Raw genomic sequence first — 16,565 nt, forward strand, 5'->3', positions numbered from 1 at the left:
ATGAAGTTAAGATGTGTGAATTCTCTTATTAGACTGCTAAATCTCCCCCATACCGGCTGTCTAAAAATATGTCTAGGATACCTACTTTAAAAGGATTGAGGGCACAATGTAAGGATGTGGAGAAATGCCTTTCAAATATCCATCTGCTAGAGGTGTTGAGTGCCCTGCATAGTTCAGAACAGGTTGCTGGATTTATTGCACCCTCTATTGGTCAATTCCCATACTACTCATAAACAAAGAACTATGCTATATTTTATTCACAAAATTATTGAAAAAGGAGTATTTAATCAACTAACCACCTTCCTAACACAAAAAGGGTATTTTGATTACTCTCAGTCTGGTTTTCGGGCAAATCACAACACTGAAACAGCTCTTATTAAGGTTTTCAATAACATACGCCTCAATACAGGTTCAGGCAAAACATCTGTCCTAGCGCTACTGGACCTTAGTGCAGCATTTGACACTGTTGATCACAACATTTTACTACACAGACTAGAACACTGGGTTGGATTTACAGGCATAGTTATCAACTCGTTTATTTGGTAAAAAGGAGGGAAGACTTAGGGTTGCCACTCTCCACAAAAGGTTTGAAAGCAAAGGATACTGTTCAAAATTGTGGTGTATTAATTGACAGTGATTTAACTATCAACAGCCACGTGAATAGTGTTTGGTGTTTTAAACCCCCAACGTCGTCTTCCAGGCAACGGTGCATGAAATGCATTAGGGTTAGGCAAGGGTTAAAGTTAGGGTTAGGTGCCTTGAAGTCGACGGTGGGGGCTTAAAACGCCATCAAGCCACATGAAATCAATACCTCAGAAATATTGCCAAACTTAGAGGGCTAATGTCAAAACATGATTTAGAAAAACTCATTCATGCATTTATCTCCAACAGGGTTGATTAAATGGGCTTTTCACAGGCCTTCCTAAAGAGACTATCAAACAGCTTCAGGTGATACAAAATGCAGCAGCTAGGGTTTTCACAAAAATTAAAAGAACTGACCACATTACTCCAATTCTTAAGTACTGGCTGCACTGGCTTCCAGTAAGTTACTGAATTGACTTAAAAGCGCTACTGCTTGTTAATAAACCTGCAAATGGAGCAGGACCTAAATACCTATCAGACATGCTTCAGCAGTACACACACCCTATAGACCTCTCAGGTCTCGGGAGAAAAACCTGTTCGTAAAACCGTAAAAACATGGTGAAGCAGCTTTTAGATCTGGAACCAACTTTCGGATGACATTGAAATGGGCCCAACTGTAGCTAGTTTTAAATCCAAACTGAAGACCAAACTGTTATACTAACTGTTCTGTACTAGTAAGAGTATCCGCGGAGCAACACAGAGGTTTTTGGACTCTGACGAAGATGTAGTAAACATCGTAACGTTAGTCATTTATTGTTGTGCACCTATGCATTAAAACGTATAAATAAGTAAACATCTGCGTTGTCCGGCGATCCTCTTTTACTAGTACGAGACTGTGCCTTCCCGTAGACGCACCAGATGTTCGCCGAAGCGCTGATGAATTACCCTTTCTGCACTAAGTTTTGTTCGTCTTTTAATTATTCCACCTTGTGTCTTTTATGTGTTCTTGTTAATTATTCTTCATCTTTAAATTATTTTTTACAATTATTTTTAACAAGAGCATCAAAATCAATATGCTCAGTATGCGGTCTCACTATTCTTTTTTTGTGTGTCTACACCTCTACAGTGGGGGAGTTACATTTAAATGTCTATCTCACCACCCAGTATGCTTAAAAGTCACAACATGGGGAAAATGCCAATATAATAATTGCATAATGTGTCAAAAAAATAGCATACTGTAGGTCCAAAACCTTTACAACGTGTGTGTTTGTGTATAGTGAGGGGGTTGGGTGGCTCCATCGTTCCCACTTCTGGACTCTGGATGGTATCGCCCAGGTGCTGGGGGTCCGGGGAGGGGAAGCATCCCAGCAGTGACTTCAGCGGTGTTGGATTAGAGGCCTCCTCCAGAGCCCAAATCTGCTGGAAAGACCATTACTCAATCATGTTGCCAGGACACACACACAGTCACTTCAGTCTCCTCCCCACACCTGCATTGTCATTGGCCTAATTGAACACACTTGAACACACACACAGACACACACACACATCTGTCATATTAACACAAATAAATGAATGTGTGTGTGTGTATATGTCCACCAAGAGAAGATGCCTCTTCTGTTTCCCTCTGAGTGGCTGATGACTTCCATACACAACTGCAGTAAAGCAAGAGATTGGGAACAGACTGAGGTTCAATTTTATTTCAAAAAAAGGTTTGACAGAGGAAACGATGACAAGGTATTTTTTAAATCTACTGGTTGATAATTAAATTAAGATAAAAAAACAGTTCGGCAGTAAGAAACAATGCAAAAATAACAAAGCCGTTTCCTTGGATTGGACATAATTAGGACTGGCACATTTGTGGTTCTTGTAAAAACAAAACAAAATAAAAAAAAGGATTTACTCTGTACTGATCTTACAAACATCTCTATGCAATTGTCTGTCTGTGCAAAATTTCACCGCATAAATTATTATTACTTTAATTTCCCACTTCATGTGATTTTTCTTGAGGGGTTGATGTTCTGGTTATGGAGGACTTTACTGACAGAAAATATCCACCATTTGATCACCATGATGACAGTTTGCTTTGGTTACTGGGAAAATGCCCTCCTCCCATTAACAAGAGGGATCTTTGTCAGGAGGGTGGACATTTATCTGAATAGAACATACCATATTATCCATTCATTCAAGTCTCTCTCGGTGCCCAAAATTCAGCACATATCACAATGGTTGGCAGAAGCAACAACCAAATAGACCAGGTCAAGCACCTTCAATACATAGGTGGCCACAGTCTTCCAACCAAAGACCATCAGCCATGTTACAAAAAAAGAAAGAAAAATAACCTAATCTAAAAACTGGACGCTTCCTCAGAGAAGAGGTGGAAGAGAAGGAGGAGGACAAAGAAGAGGAGGAAGATGAAGATGAAGAAGAGGTTTCCTGTAGTGTAGTGTCCAGCTCCAGAGCTGGACCTGTGCTCTGTAAGAGGGACTTCTGGAGTGGGAGGGACTGAACCTGCATGCCCCCCACCCCACACCCCAACAAAAAACACAGAGCTCATGCAACTCTGAGGTAGTTCATCGGCCATGCAGACCGTTACATCAAAAACAACCACTCCATACTAACTCCTTCACCACAATATTTTTTATATCTATAGTTCATTGAGTTGATCAAATGGAAAGCCTTAATCAATAATAAGGAAAGAAAGCCCTTCTCAGCTTCAGTTCGTTAGGAGCATTCAAACAAGTCTGTGTCTTGGCGTAGCTATGAACTAGCGGTTTCCTGTGTTATTGCCTGATCCTAATAAAACTGCCCCATTTCTGTGTTACAAAAACAAATAAAAACAGACCATGTTTTATAAATAAGGACTTTTAAGGACTAAGTCGTCATGGTTCACATAGTGTCACATAACTTAAACCTTTACTGCATCAATGTAGGCCGGCCTGTGAAGAAATTGAACTGAACCTAAATGCAGGGGAACAAAAAAGGCACAATATCCAAACTACATGCTAGTCCAGTCCTTCAAACTTCCAACATATGACAAACTATGACAAGGACAGCCAACAGGGAAGAATCTAACCCTGGTCAAAATTCTACCTTTGGGTGTCAAGGAGACATAACTGGATTCTGCACAGTGACTGTCTGATCTAACTCTCCAGCGAGGTCTATCATTTGATGGTCTTTGGTAATTTTCTGTTCTCCTGTGTGATGTTGATTTCCCTTCAGAAAAGAGAGGTGTTTAGAGATTCTCCCTCAGATACATTGACAAATGAGTGTCTCCATAGCCAGCTTCTGGCCAAAGACAAAAGCTGAGACATTTTCAAATCAATCGATCAAAAAAAAAAGCCATAAATGTATATGGAAGTCAGTTTATATTCTGTGATAATGGAATAAACACTACAAAATTAGAGGTCACAATGAATTGCATGCCATGCCCAAGTGACCTCAGACCAGGCCGGAATCCTTTGGCTCTGTTTTTGGATTTGATGAGGTGTATTCAGCCAGAGGCAGGATGTGAATCAGGTATAAGTGACTGATCCTGTGGTGCTTCAAGGGAGGACAGAAAACACTGATGTATTCTGAGGGAGATTTTAACTGTTCATCTCTTTTTGTTCTCCTATTTGTTTGCAGGTGCAGTGTGTAGTTTCTGATGATGAGAAAACTCTCTCTATATATATATATATAGCTATCCTCTGTCTGTGTTTCAGATGCAAATGCAAAAAACCCTGAAACAAAAAAAGAAGGCATGAAAGGTATGGCAATATAAGGAGTCATTTTTCATATGCCTTGCTTTTAAACGTCATGCATTTCCCCACCTTCAACAACAAAAACTACATACTGCCAGTTTTTCAAACACACAGGTAGCTGTCCATCCAATTTCCCTTTTCCACTTTGTGGAGCAACACAATGTCAAGCAAATGAAAGCACAGTCTAAACAACATCACAGAATACCTTGGATGTAGTTACCAACAACAAAATTAAATCAGGTGCAGACAATATGAATTTAACCATTGGAAAGTATTGCTTAACTATTGAGACTTTTGGGAGATGATGCTGTTCTGGGCAAGAGATCATTTCATACATGCCCTGGTTGCCAAAGAATTTTCCAGTTCATTGGAAAATAGTGAAAGTGATGGAGGGAAACTCAAACAATGCAGTTTAGCTGCTAACGCACAATGACATTTAGCAGCTAAGGTGCTGGATTGAATTAACGCCTGTATTGCATTTTCATCACAGAGTTAGAAATAAACATTTCCACAGGCCTTGCTAATTGCTAGCCTTCCTCCCACCCAAAGACAAAAATCACCTGTGTGAAATATAAAATCTCTTTTATCATATACCCTCTCCCCACCATGCTGAGCTCCAAATCCCCAACCTTCCCTCCCTCCCCCACAACAACCTTTGAGCCCTGTCCCCAGACCACCCACCCAAGACAACAACTTTTTTTACCTAAAACTACAACATCACATCAGACTTAGAAGGCAAAGATTTGAAGGAAGCTCAAACTGCAGAATATTCAAACACACTCTCATAGCCACGCAAACACAAACATGTGTGTGCACAAACACACGGCGCGCGCACACACACACACACACACACACACACATACACACACACAGTGCATCCTAGTATAAAACCAGCTAGGTTCGTGGGTTCTTTTTTTTTTTTTTTAAGTTTCACTCAAATCACTGCATGCGAATGTCAGCCCCATAACCACAGCAAGGGAAAGCAATTGGGATTGGGAATGGGATTGGATTTTTTTTTTTAGCTATTTTTGTTTGCTCATGTTTTTTTTTATTTCATTGGAACAGCACACATTTCTTACTAATTTTAAAACCAATTAAAAAAAAAAGAGTTCAAGAGGGGAGTTTGATAAGGAAAAGCATCAAACCTTGTCATCTTCACTTTAGCACACTGGTCACAGGGGTGTTTGTGTCACACTTAAAAACAAAACAAAAAAGAATGGTTGTGCACATGTAAGCACAATTATGTCCTTATAAAAGATGTGAATCACTTGACATTTCATTTCTTTTTTGAAAAACAAATAAACTTGCCCCCGGTTGTCTTCGTCAACCCAAGTCTGCAAGAGTTGCAGTCACCAAAGTTCAAAAGGAGTTTTGCTGACGTTACTTCCATTTTCAGTTGAGACTTTTCCAGGAAAAAATGTGGTGTGGATGTGATGTCACATCCTCCTGGAGAAAGCTAGTTTGTTTCCATGGAAATAATGTTACTTCTGTTCCCACTCCTTGATCACTGATCCCTATAAAAAAGAGAAAGAAATGTGTCATCTGAGGGTCAACAAAGAAAGTTTTGAGATTTTAAAAATGATTTTGTTATGAACAAGAAGAGACTGCACACTCTCGTTGCTCATATGCCAATGATTTAATAAAAAAAACAATGTTTCGGCATGTGGCCTTTCTCAAGTCTTGAGAAAAGCCACAGGCTGAAACGTTTTTTATTAAATGACAAGAATATAGGACACTGGGCGTTTTTTTTTTGAGGGGTACAGATCTATGACGGCCTGCCTACGACTGTATCTCTGTCATATAATTTTGACCACCTCCGGATGCAACTGCATTTCTCCAAACATCGGGTTCCCTCGTGACAGCAGGTCTACAGCTCATGTGTTGCATGCACAGACAGAATGTGGCTGCTGCCCCACGTCCACAAACTCTCTGCCAATTTGTTTAGTTGGACTAAGCGCGTCCCGCCCTGATGATTGATGTCTGCCACTGATGTGTTGTCTGACCTGACTAACACATGATGTCCCTTGAGGGCTGGGAGAAAACGTTTCAGTGCTAAAAACACTGTCATCAACTCCAAATAATTCATATGGAACCCGTGCAGGTTCCTGGGCTACATCCCATTCAATGTACAAAGCTAAGCCCCCAAAGCAAAGCTTAGTAAGGGAGTTTTCCTTGCCCCTCTTGGGTGCTCCTTGTTGGTGCCCCCCCCAATCCCAATCCTCCCCCACCTTTCTTCTTTTCCACTTAATCTACTAAACCCCTCTTCTACTGCACTTTTTACCCCCCCTCCATAAATGCACAAATAGGCTGACACCAGACATAATTTCACTGCAAATCTTACATCTAGTAACTATATGCATGTGACAATAAACTTCCTTGTATCCTTGTAATGTTTGTCCTTCATGGGTAGCCCCCCAGTCTCTGAGGCTGGCATCTGTCAATATCACTTTTCTCATTGACACTGCTCCTATCGGGGTCCCCTTTGCAATAAACTGGGGGTCTAACCAGTGTTGCAATGTCGCCACACATTCCTGTGTGATCACCACGCGTCTGTGCAAATTGTGTTTTGGGTTCAATTTCAACGTTGAAACACTTTCATTCTGAGCAGCCCCAGCAGTAGTATGTGTACAGCCGATGCCATCACGCCTTGAAGGCACAAACACTATCTGAGTGCCACCCGTGCCCCCAGCGTAAAATGTGTTAAACATTGCCGGAAGGAGGCAATCCGGTCTGTTGACAGCATTGCTGTCATTGCCACCGAATTCAGCCTGAGACCCAGGAAGGGTTGTTTGGCGTGAAGGGATTAGATTGTTTTTCGCTTGGTTTATGGTGAAACCTAACATGGTTATATTCTGTAACACTGTCAGAAAATATCGGGAGAAAAAGCCTTGAGCGCTTTGATCGAGTGATCGAGGAAACTGGAGTCTGTATCCCCTGGCAACGGTCTGCAAGACCCAAGGGTTTACTGCGCATGCGTGCCAGGCCTCCACCGACAGCTAGCTTTCCCGCATGGGAGCTCGCGTGTGAGGAACCATCCTATGGCAAGTTCTGGGACAAGAGCTATTCCAGACTGAGTTTCATTTTGAAACATGTGTGTGGGATTCTTTATTTTTGTTTTGTGAACAAGGAGGGTGTACAGTGCTTTTGCCACTCAACATTAACAACTCTTCTCCCTTTCCCTGACAAAACATGAGCTGGTGGGAGGACATTGTGCGAGGCAACTGAACATGTGCCTCTGTTACACAAGCATTTGTACAAACATTTACAATGTTGAGCGGTTTTCCCTCCCTCGTTTGAGGGGAAGAGGTGAACAGCCCTCCTCTTCCTCCTCCAAAGCCAAAGAGGCCTTTGGGGTCCACTGTGGCGTCCATGAGCTCTGCCTTGTCTTTCTTGGACAGGCTGAAGAGGTTAAGCCATAAGCCCCTTTCCCCAGTGACTGACAGCACCATGATGCGTCTGCAGCCCTGAACACCTCCGCGCACCGAGCGCAGGATGAAGTCGTTAACCACCACAATGTCCTCGAAGAGCTCAGGTGTAGCATCGCATCATGAACCGCGAACCCATTTCTTCCAGCAACTCCGCTTGGTATGCGGCGAGGAGCGTGGAGACATTGAGCGCTCTCGCGCCCTGGGTTGCCGTCTGGTAGTTCTGATGGATGGTGGCTGTGAACCGATCCATTTTCTCTGGGAGGTTGGGTTTCGAGGTGGTCAGAACACCCCGCTGCTTTGGGTTGAGGTGGTATGCCACCGAAGCTTCTACCGCAGGCCGGTTGTACAAGCCGACTTCCTCCATTCATTCCACATCATTTCCGTGGAAAGATCTGGCGAGAAGGGGGACACTCTCTGGTCCGTGAGGACTTTGAGCCAGGGTATCGCCCTCCGGAATCTTAACAGCGTCCCTACCGCCGGACCCATAGTTGAGAGGGATCCTCCTCATCTGAGCCTCCAAGAAGGGCTGAAGCGGTGAGTAGCTCGGAGATACTATAGATCATCACCCTCGTAGTCACCTTCCTCTGTCACCTCACGGGCACATGGGCTGGGGAACAGCTCCCGAAGAGGTGACATTGGGAGAGAGGGGGTCGTCCTCCTCCACCAATTCACCCCATGACGCCCTGGCCTGCTGCTGGTGGGAAGCTTCCGCGGCCGACGCCTCCATGAGATTCGGGTCGGAGCCGGTTGAGGCAGCCACCTTGAGGCTAAGCTAGCCTGCGCATGCTGAACTCCCAACCATGTGTAGCCACAAGGGGATATTGTGTGAACGATAACTGTAAAAGCTAGCTTGGTAGCTAACACTGGGTCCTCATATAGCTGGGAAGCTACCTCAGTTTCCTTTTTATTTTATTTAAATGTAGCTAGTCCACATTCAGCGGAGGCTATCCTTAACGGTTCCTCCAACGAACAGTTAAGTGGTTGCCAGCTAGAGTCTACCCAAGAGCTGATGAGGGGAGCTTTCCTGTGATTGCACACGAGAAGAAAACCAGAATGAGGCGAGATGGACGTGCACGTGCATATATAGTGGGGTTGAGCCCCAGCATGGCTAAAGTCATTGGTCTGACATAGTGTGGTGTCATTGGAGCTTCTGTGATTGGGCACGTGCGGAGTACATTCCCATATGTGAGATACCGAGTGAATATTTTGAAAAAGGAACTCTAAGCGCACATCTTGTCGGTGATTGGTGAAGGGTATGTTATGTTTTTATGGTCCAGGTTGGACCAAGTTGTTTTTGTTGCCGTTTTTGGAGCCTGGGCTGTCTACAGAGACCGTGTTTTTTTACAGTGTATTCAGGGCACCGGCAGCTAGCAGATGGTGAGGTGATGTTTGCTTTATGTGACAAAAAATGTTTTATCTTAGAAACCGCGTAACATCTCTTAGAGCACCTTTAACTTAAGGTGTTTTGTGCAACCGGCTCCAGAATTCTCCTTTAAGTCTAACATCACAAGTCATTTCCGGGTCTAATCATTCCTTTGTTCAAATGGTTTACTAGCACAGCCAGCCTGTTTTCCCAATCTGTGAACCTGTTCACCATCATCTCCTATTTAGTGAGGGTAAAAAATGTGGATGAATGTATGAATAATGTATGAACAACAGATGTATGAATGTATAATGATAAATGAATGTTGCTGTGCAGTCAGTTGCTGTGCTGTGCAGATATCATAACGGATAAAAGTCCAGCCCTCCAACTTCATTGGGATTTTATGATGTTGCGGCAGAGGTGAGTAGTAGAATGTCCATTTTTGTTGTTAGGCTACTCTGAACAGCAGGAAAAAAGATCTTTCTTTTACCATCACGACTTAACAACCCAATGAAGTTCCGTTCTGATAAGTGAATGTACTACTTGAATGAAAGATGTTAATCAGAATGGACAGCGGTCATTATACAGATTTATCGGACCTTTGAACGTTGGGAAGGCCCATTCATATTAATGGAACAGAGCTGTATATTACTAGACAGTAAATACCTTATTACTACTTGCTGGGTTGATAACTGTACGTTGAATGATCACTGGATGATTCAATGGGAGTTGAATTGTCCTGAGAATGAACAAAAGATACATTTTGAAATCATCTTTCCTGAACAGTAATGAATGACGCTGTTCATACACTCTATTAACACTAACGAATCTCACACTGAATATAACAACACATATACATCTTTTTGACCTTTTGAGCTTTGGACTGCCCTCAAAAGTGTCACCTGGAAAGAATTTGTACTTGTGAAATTGACATAACACTGAGTTAAGGTTAGATCTGAAGTTAGATTAGGCTAGATCTTTTTGAATGGTCTTTTAATCATTCTATCCCTCAAGAACAAATGACACATGAATATAGAGGTCTGAGGAATGTTTTACCAAAACCAACTCGGCAAGTTGTTTATATTATAGTTTGAAGGCCAAGACAAGTAAACACAAAGTTCTTAAATAAGTTCTTATTTAATGTAACAACCCTCCCTCTGTTAATTACGGCCTTTATTGTTAATGAGGGTACCAAACTAAGCAAGAAGGACCTTGCAGTTAAAACTCTTTTAATTGTGATTACATTTATTCATTTTAGTGTGACTACATTTATTCATTTATTCATTCGTCAACAATATTACAAGGAGCAACTCCGGGGTTAAGTTCCTTGCTCAAGGGCACAGCGGTGGAAGCCGGGAATTGAGCCCACAATTTTTCAAGCTACTGCATGCTAGCCCAGCTCCCTATCCACTACGCTACCATTGCCCCCATTTCATTTCAGTTGTTAGTTCTTCCTTTTTACCCAGCACCTGTGTAATTCCACCTGCTAGTGTGCTCACCTCGACGGGTACGGCGGAAGCATGAATGTGTGTGTACTGGGGGATGTAGCCACCCTGCATCCCGGCGTTGGCAGGTATGAACTGTGAGTGTGAGAGAGAGAGAGAGAGAGAAAGAGAAACAACACCTCGGGTTAACGCTGAGGTGAACAGAGAAGAGAACAGATGCAGCTTTCACACAGTTGTCTGAACGGATAAACACTAAAGATTTTTTTTCCACCAACAAAAAGCTGGAATGGAAGATAAGGGAAGCAAACTAAAACAGAAAATAATAATAAAAATTCTACATTCAAATCTAATTTTACATAACATTTGAGCTTTGCTTTAGATTTCTCATTATCAATACATTTTCTCTACTGCCAAATACGTTTTGTTTCTTTTGCTGCAGGATTATTAAAAGAACACTGTTATCTTTCAATTATCTAAGCAATTATCTTTCTTTAACTTGCTTAGGCAGAGGTCTGCTTTTCTAGTTTCAGAAGATTTTCTTAAATTATTTACTAATATCTGATTTGCATAAGCATCTGAATATAGATATAACATTTCTGTGACAGATTTTCTTCCACTGGTGCATTGGGGTCTTCTTGGGAGGGACCTTAGAACAGAACCTGATTACATATCAAGCCACTATTCCCTTGAATATCTGACGCATGAATAATTTTACTTTTTTGAGTTATACTATGAGCACAAACCAAACAACACTATTTTTGTCTGAGCTTTCAGCTAGTTCTGGCTCTTTAGCTAACATGGAGACAACCAGAGAGGGGACTCAGCGAAGATTCATGAGGAGGAGGAGGAGTGGGAAAGGAGAGGAGCAGGTGTGGAGGAGGCTCACCGCTGCCGTGTTGCCCAGAGACAGATGCCCCATCTGCTGTGTGAGAGGAGCCATGATGGAGGAGTGCTGCAGTGCCATGGGGTGCTCCATAGAGGGCGACAAAACCCCTCCCTGCAGGACAGGCACACATGGATGGAAAAAGAGATAGAAGGAGAAAGAGAGAGTGAGAGAGATGAGGATGCATGTGACAAGAGAAAGTCATGAGAGAGAAAATTATTTTGAAATGAAGTGAGATGAAAGAACAAAAGATGTCAGGAAATAAAAGAGATGAGAAGAGAAAGACGTCTCGTTATTATCAAGAGATGATATAAAACTATTCACCCAGTTATTTATTCTTGCTTATGCAAATGGCCTGATACTGGCAGTAGGCATCACAGGTCTAGGAACTGATCATAGCATAAATGCAAAACCCAGGCACAAACAGTACAGTAGTCTACAGAGGAGCAAGAGGGGCGGAGGGACAGATAGTGTTGACAGAGGCTAAAGTGGGGAGACTGTATGAAAATGGGCACAGCTTTAAATGGCTGCATTTCCCTATCAGCGCAGGGCAGAGACACAAGGCTTCCTCCACTAACCACCATCTGTGTAAGAAATGCAGATGGCACCAGCCCCCATGCACGCGCACACAGGCACATACACGCACACGCACACACACGCGCACACACACACACACACACACACACACACACACACACACACACACACACACACACACACACACACACACACAGCTGCGGGCGTTTCCTCATTCCCTGCTCTCCACCCCCAACTCAGATACAGAGTAAAGTGTGCACTCAAGCACACAAGTGTGTGCACACACAGACACATGCACAAACACACACACACAAGCATGGATGAGTAATATCCAGAATGGGGGCGAACGCTCTGGTTTCAATCCACATTCACACCCTAAGAATGACAGAACAGGAGGAGATAAAAGCAGAGCTGTGAGTCTGTGGTCACTGTGTCAGCACAGAGAGAGCAAGACAGAGAGAAGGAGGAAAGTGAGACAGAGGAGGAGAGGGGAGGATTATTTTCCTACCGGGTGCTGCATGATGTAAGGCTGATGTGTCATCCAAGGAGGATTCTGCACCTATAATCACAAACATATAGACACAGACACAAAGTTAAAGCTCCATCATGCCAATCAAGTCAGAGTTTCCAGCCAGTCCCTGCTCATCCAAACCTGTAGTAATGAGGCTGAGACCCTGATTTTGAGCCTCTAATTGGCCAGAAGCAGAGACTGGCTGTCGAGCCTCTGAATAGATCATCTCTGTACTGCTCTGTATGGCTTCACAATAGAAGCTTGCTTACAGAGGGCCCTTGGGAATTTCAAGTCTATATTAAGCCATGCTTTTGAGCACATCTGAAATACTGGGATTAAATGGCGTTACATTAAAATGAAGGGGACAGGAAGACAAAGACAGATATTGTTCACAGAAATGATCATGTGGACCAGATGATCTCCAGAGATACTTAATACTCCTAATGGTACCCCTTGCACTGTTCACAGGCATGAAGTGATGATTTAAAAAAAACTGGTCTTCCCAAATATCAGATGCTTAGCCTAAGGACAGGCTCTGGTAAATGGAACTGAAATGTGTGACAGCTTTGTGGGATAAGAATGAACCAATTTGTGGTTTGCAAACATGCAGGTTCGCTACAAATTGTGTAGTGATTTAGAGCAAAGATGGCAAAATATTTTAAGCCAGTGATTTATACGAATAGCAATGGCAAAACAATTGAACAAGCTGAGATATCACCTGAGAAAAACACTTTGTTGAAGTTTCATTCTGTTACAATAATGATAAAGGCAGCTTTTTAGTGTGTGTGTGTGTGTGTGTGTGTGTGTGTGTGTGTGTGTGTGTGTGTATAAGAGAGAGAAAGAGAGGGAGACAACTCAAGACTCTGAGCAACAAAGACAGAGCATAGGACTGTGTGGGTCGGTGGTGTGTGTGTGTGTGTGTGTGTGTGTGGGGGTGTTCTTTGGCATCTCATCTGTATTCATTCTCTCCCTTCATTTTTTGGTTCCCATAGAAACAGGGGCTTGGTCAGCAAAAAGTTCCTCTGTACTAATGAACAGTGTTGCCCTCATGAACAACGTGATGCAGCTCTACAAAGTCACATTTTTGGTCCCTTTTGGAAACACTAATAGAAAGAAATGTACGAGTAATGTTTTATATGGGCTTTAAACAGGAGTCAGGAGAGATGGAGAAACATATTAAACTGAATGAAGAATGATCTGACAGTCACAGGAGATTAGCAGAGGAGAGGAATGAGAGAGTAAATGCAAGAAGAGAGGAAGAGGAAGATTAAGAGAGAGAGGAAAAGGAGGAAGGCTGCTGGCGCACCTGGTACGTGGAAACAGGAGAGATATAGGGAGTCACAGCGGTCTGAGGCACCAGTCTGCTGCCCATATTGTAGGGAGGAGGGTAGTACCTATGGAGAGAGAGAGAGAGAGATCAAAATCATGCTTTGTTTCAGCAACGCAGTGCTCAGCATTGGTTGTTAGGAAAGCCAATGGGGAAAGACGCTGAAATGGCACCACTTACCCATTCTGCATGGTGGCAGTGGTGGGGTCATACGTCAAGGTCATTCCACTCTAAGAAGGTGAGAGAATGTACATAATCATAATACAGCAAAGACGCATACAATCCCATTCGCCCATGCATACACAGTGTATGTATATGTATATAGAGATGCACCGATTGCAATTTTCTGGGTTGATTCAGATTTCCGATTTTTTTATAGAGTTTTATAGACCTTTTTTTAGCCTGATTCCGATTTCATTTTAACCACTTTACCACACACACAAATATTTATTTTCTATCTTTTCTTTACATTTTAACATAGAAATGTAATCAACTGTTCAATAATGGAATGGCTGTTAAAAATGGAACAGGTGAACAGACAGATTGTTCTTCAAGTCTAACTTCTTCAACTGCAGTATCAAACTATAATGTTTCCCAGTGTGAGACATACACACTACTAAATGCAATGTGTTTTGGAACAACCATTTTCTTCTTCTCATATCAAATATCCAACTAAAAATACTAAATACATGATACATTTGAACACGCTGCCATGGAACATATTTTAATATACATTGATACATATGCATTTATGGGAGGGCAAGGGAAAAGTGGGAGTATCATGCAAGCGCAGGGGAGGAGAAGTGCTATTAGCGATTGATTAGGTACTCCGCCATATGTATGAAAACAGCGGATGTCTGTTTTGAGGTGAAAAATGTCCGCCTGTAATCCATATTCCGGTTAAATGCGCCAATTAGAGAAACTTTCGAGAGACAGCTGAATCAGTATTCAGAACATCAGTTTTTCTTCATTGTAGGCTACCATGTCAAAAGCAACTTTAACTTTTGTTTGCCTTTCTAATATTATATTTTCACTTTCACGACATCTACTTCCCAATGTGATAGACTACGGAATTAAGTCATAACCCTAGACTACGTGCAGTAGCCTAAATAGTTTGAGTATTATAAGGAGTAGAACTACAGTACTAGGCATACTCTGTATGTTGCTGCTTGTTGCCATCATGTATGATCGCTAAACTTTGATGCTTTTTAACGTCGCAATCGGTTAACTCCATTCAACTGCACTTGTGGTTTAGCTGTGGGCACACAATTTGCGTTGTAGAGGGGGCAGGGACGGTTGGTGATGAGCGCTGTTGAATGATGATTAGTCATATTTCCTGCTGAATTTACATGTTTTTATTGCTGTCATCATCAATGAACTACAAGGAAGGAAGATGATTACCATATTAATTTCTACCAAGAGAAACACGCACACATAACAGGACACTTCTTAAATCCGCTAAAATCTCAATACTTCCCCAGCATCAATCAGAATCTATTTCAAGCATACTCTCTCTCCACACACACACACACACACACACACACACACACACACACACACACACACACACACACACACGAGTTGAAGTAGAAGACAGGACTCACCAGTCTCCCCTCAGCCTCCCGAGACCACACTTTCCCGTTGGGGGTGTATTTTCCCTGAATCTGTCGCTTCTTCTGGCCTCCATCTGCAAACTTACAGAGCAGCGGCTCAGAGGAACCTGCACAGAGAGAGAGAGAAAAAGAGATAGATACAGAGAGAGAGAAAAAGAGAGAGAGAGATCAATTGATTCTTACAGCTTTATACAGCCTGATTCCATACAATGAATTCTGAGGAAAACAGTAGTCATGCATCAGATTTGTGAGGCACAGATGTCAACAGGAGACCTGGGAGGCGGTAGGCACTGGAGCTCCACCAGCTACTCGTTAGGCTAACCTAACCTCTATCCTATCGTTCTTTTAACAGGCTAAAGGAACATGCTTTGTTGTTATTGGTGCTGACCATATAGCCATTTGAGTGTAAGGAAGTGTGAGCAATCTATTCTGAGGAGATGCATGCACATGTAAATGGCCACAGACACATACACACATCCGGGGTCGCCATGCCAACTGAACCATGGGAGAGACTGGGTCTTACCCATGAGACTTGCTGTCTTGATGAACTTGCCGTTGAGCTGGGAGATGACAGCATCGCACTTCTCTGTTGACTCCATCCTGAGAGGAAGACAGAATATGGGAATGAGTGATGGTAATAGTATTTATTGAGCATCCACAAATAAAGACACACACAGTGATTCTATGCACAAATAACGACACAAATACATCACAGCACAGGAGTGTTTATATGCACAGACACATTAATATCACCTCACCCAGCACCAAAATCACAATTGCAATTTCACACCGACACCCATACACACACAGACTCTCACATACACACACAGACCTGGCAAAGCCCACTCCACGGCTGATGCCATGCGTGTCTCTGAGAATGCGTGTGGACACCACATGGCCAAAGGGCTTGAGCAGGCTTTCCAACTCCTGCTCATCCACAGAAACAGGCAGGTTGGACAGGTACAGGTTGGTGGGGTCCTGCTCCTGCTGCTGCGGACAGAGACAGGGATGTGGATGGGAGACCAAAACCAGCACAATCAATGAGAAAGACATCAAGTCCAGTGGAAGACAGTGAAACCCCCCTTTTGTGAGTATCTTAGGTCAACTGGCAGGTTAAGCTAATTTGCACATCCTGC

General features: G+C 42.8%; 1 protein-coding gene across 4 annotated transcripts in view; it reads right to left on the bottom strand.

The window, feature by feature from the left end:
* Window positions 1-934: 934 nt before the first annotated feature.
* Window positions 935-16,565, bottom strand: part of rbms1a (RNA binding motif, single stranded interacting protein 1a) — a 37,989-nt gene continuing 22,358 nt past the window's right edge. The window contains exons 5-15 of one of the 4 annotated variants that reach the window (XR_007192492.1): window positions 16,262-16,419; window positions 15,953-16,029; window positions 15,421-15,536; window positions 13,997-14,046; window positions 13,796-13,883; window positions 12,487-12,537; window positions 11,445-11,555; window positions 10,613-10,693; window positions 9,780-9,852; window positions 5,468-5,836; window positions 935-1,998 (exon numbers count right to left, since the gene is read on the bottom strand). Coding sequence is in view for 2 of the 4 variants with exons in the window: in XM_048234836.1 (XP_048090793.1) it covers window positions 9,787-9,852; window positions 10,613-10,693; window positions 11,445-11,555; window positions 12,487-12,537; window positions 13,796-13,883; window positions 13,997-14,046; window positions 15,421-15,536; window positions 15,953-16,029; window positions 16,262-16,419 (798 nt within the window). In the remaining 2 variants the exon portion in view is untranslated. Of the gene's footprint in view, window positions 1,999-2,252; window positions 5,837-9,779; window positions 9,853-10,612; window positions 10,694-11,444; window positions 11,556-12,486; window positions 12,538-13,795; window positions 13,884-13,996; window positions 14,047-15,420; window positions 15,537-15,952; window positions 16,030-16,261; window positions 16,420-16,565 lie in introns of those variants that run through there. The other 3 variants (XR_007192493.1, XM_048234837.1, XM_048234836.1) reach the window with 3 other exon arrangements.

The sequence above is a fragment of the Alosa alosa genome, chromosome 23, assembly GCF_017589495.1.
Source record: "Alosa alosa isolate M-15738 ecotype Scorff River chromosome 23, AALO_Geno_1.1, whole genome shotgun sequence".
Lineage (NCBI taxonomy): Eukaryota > Metazoa > Chordata > Actinopteri > Clupeiformes > Clupeidae > Alosa > Alosa alosa.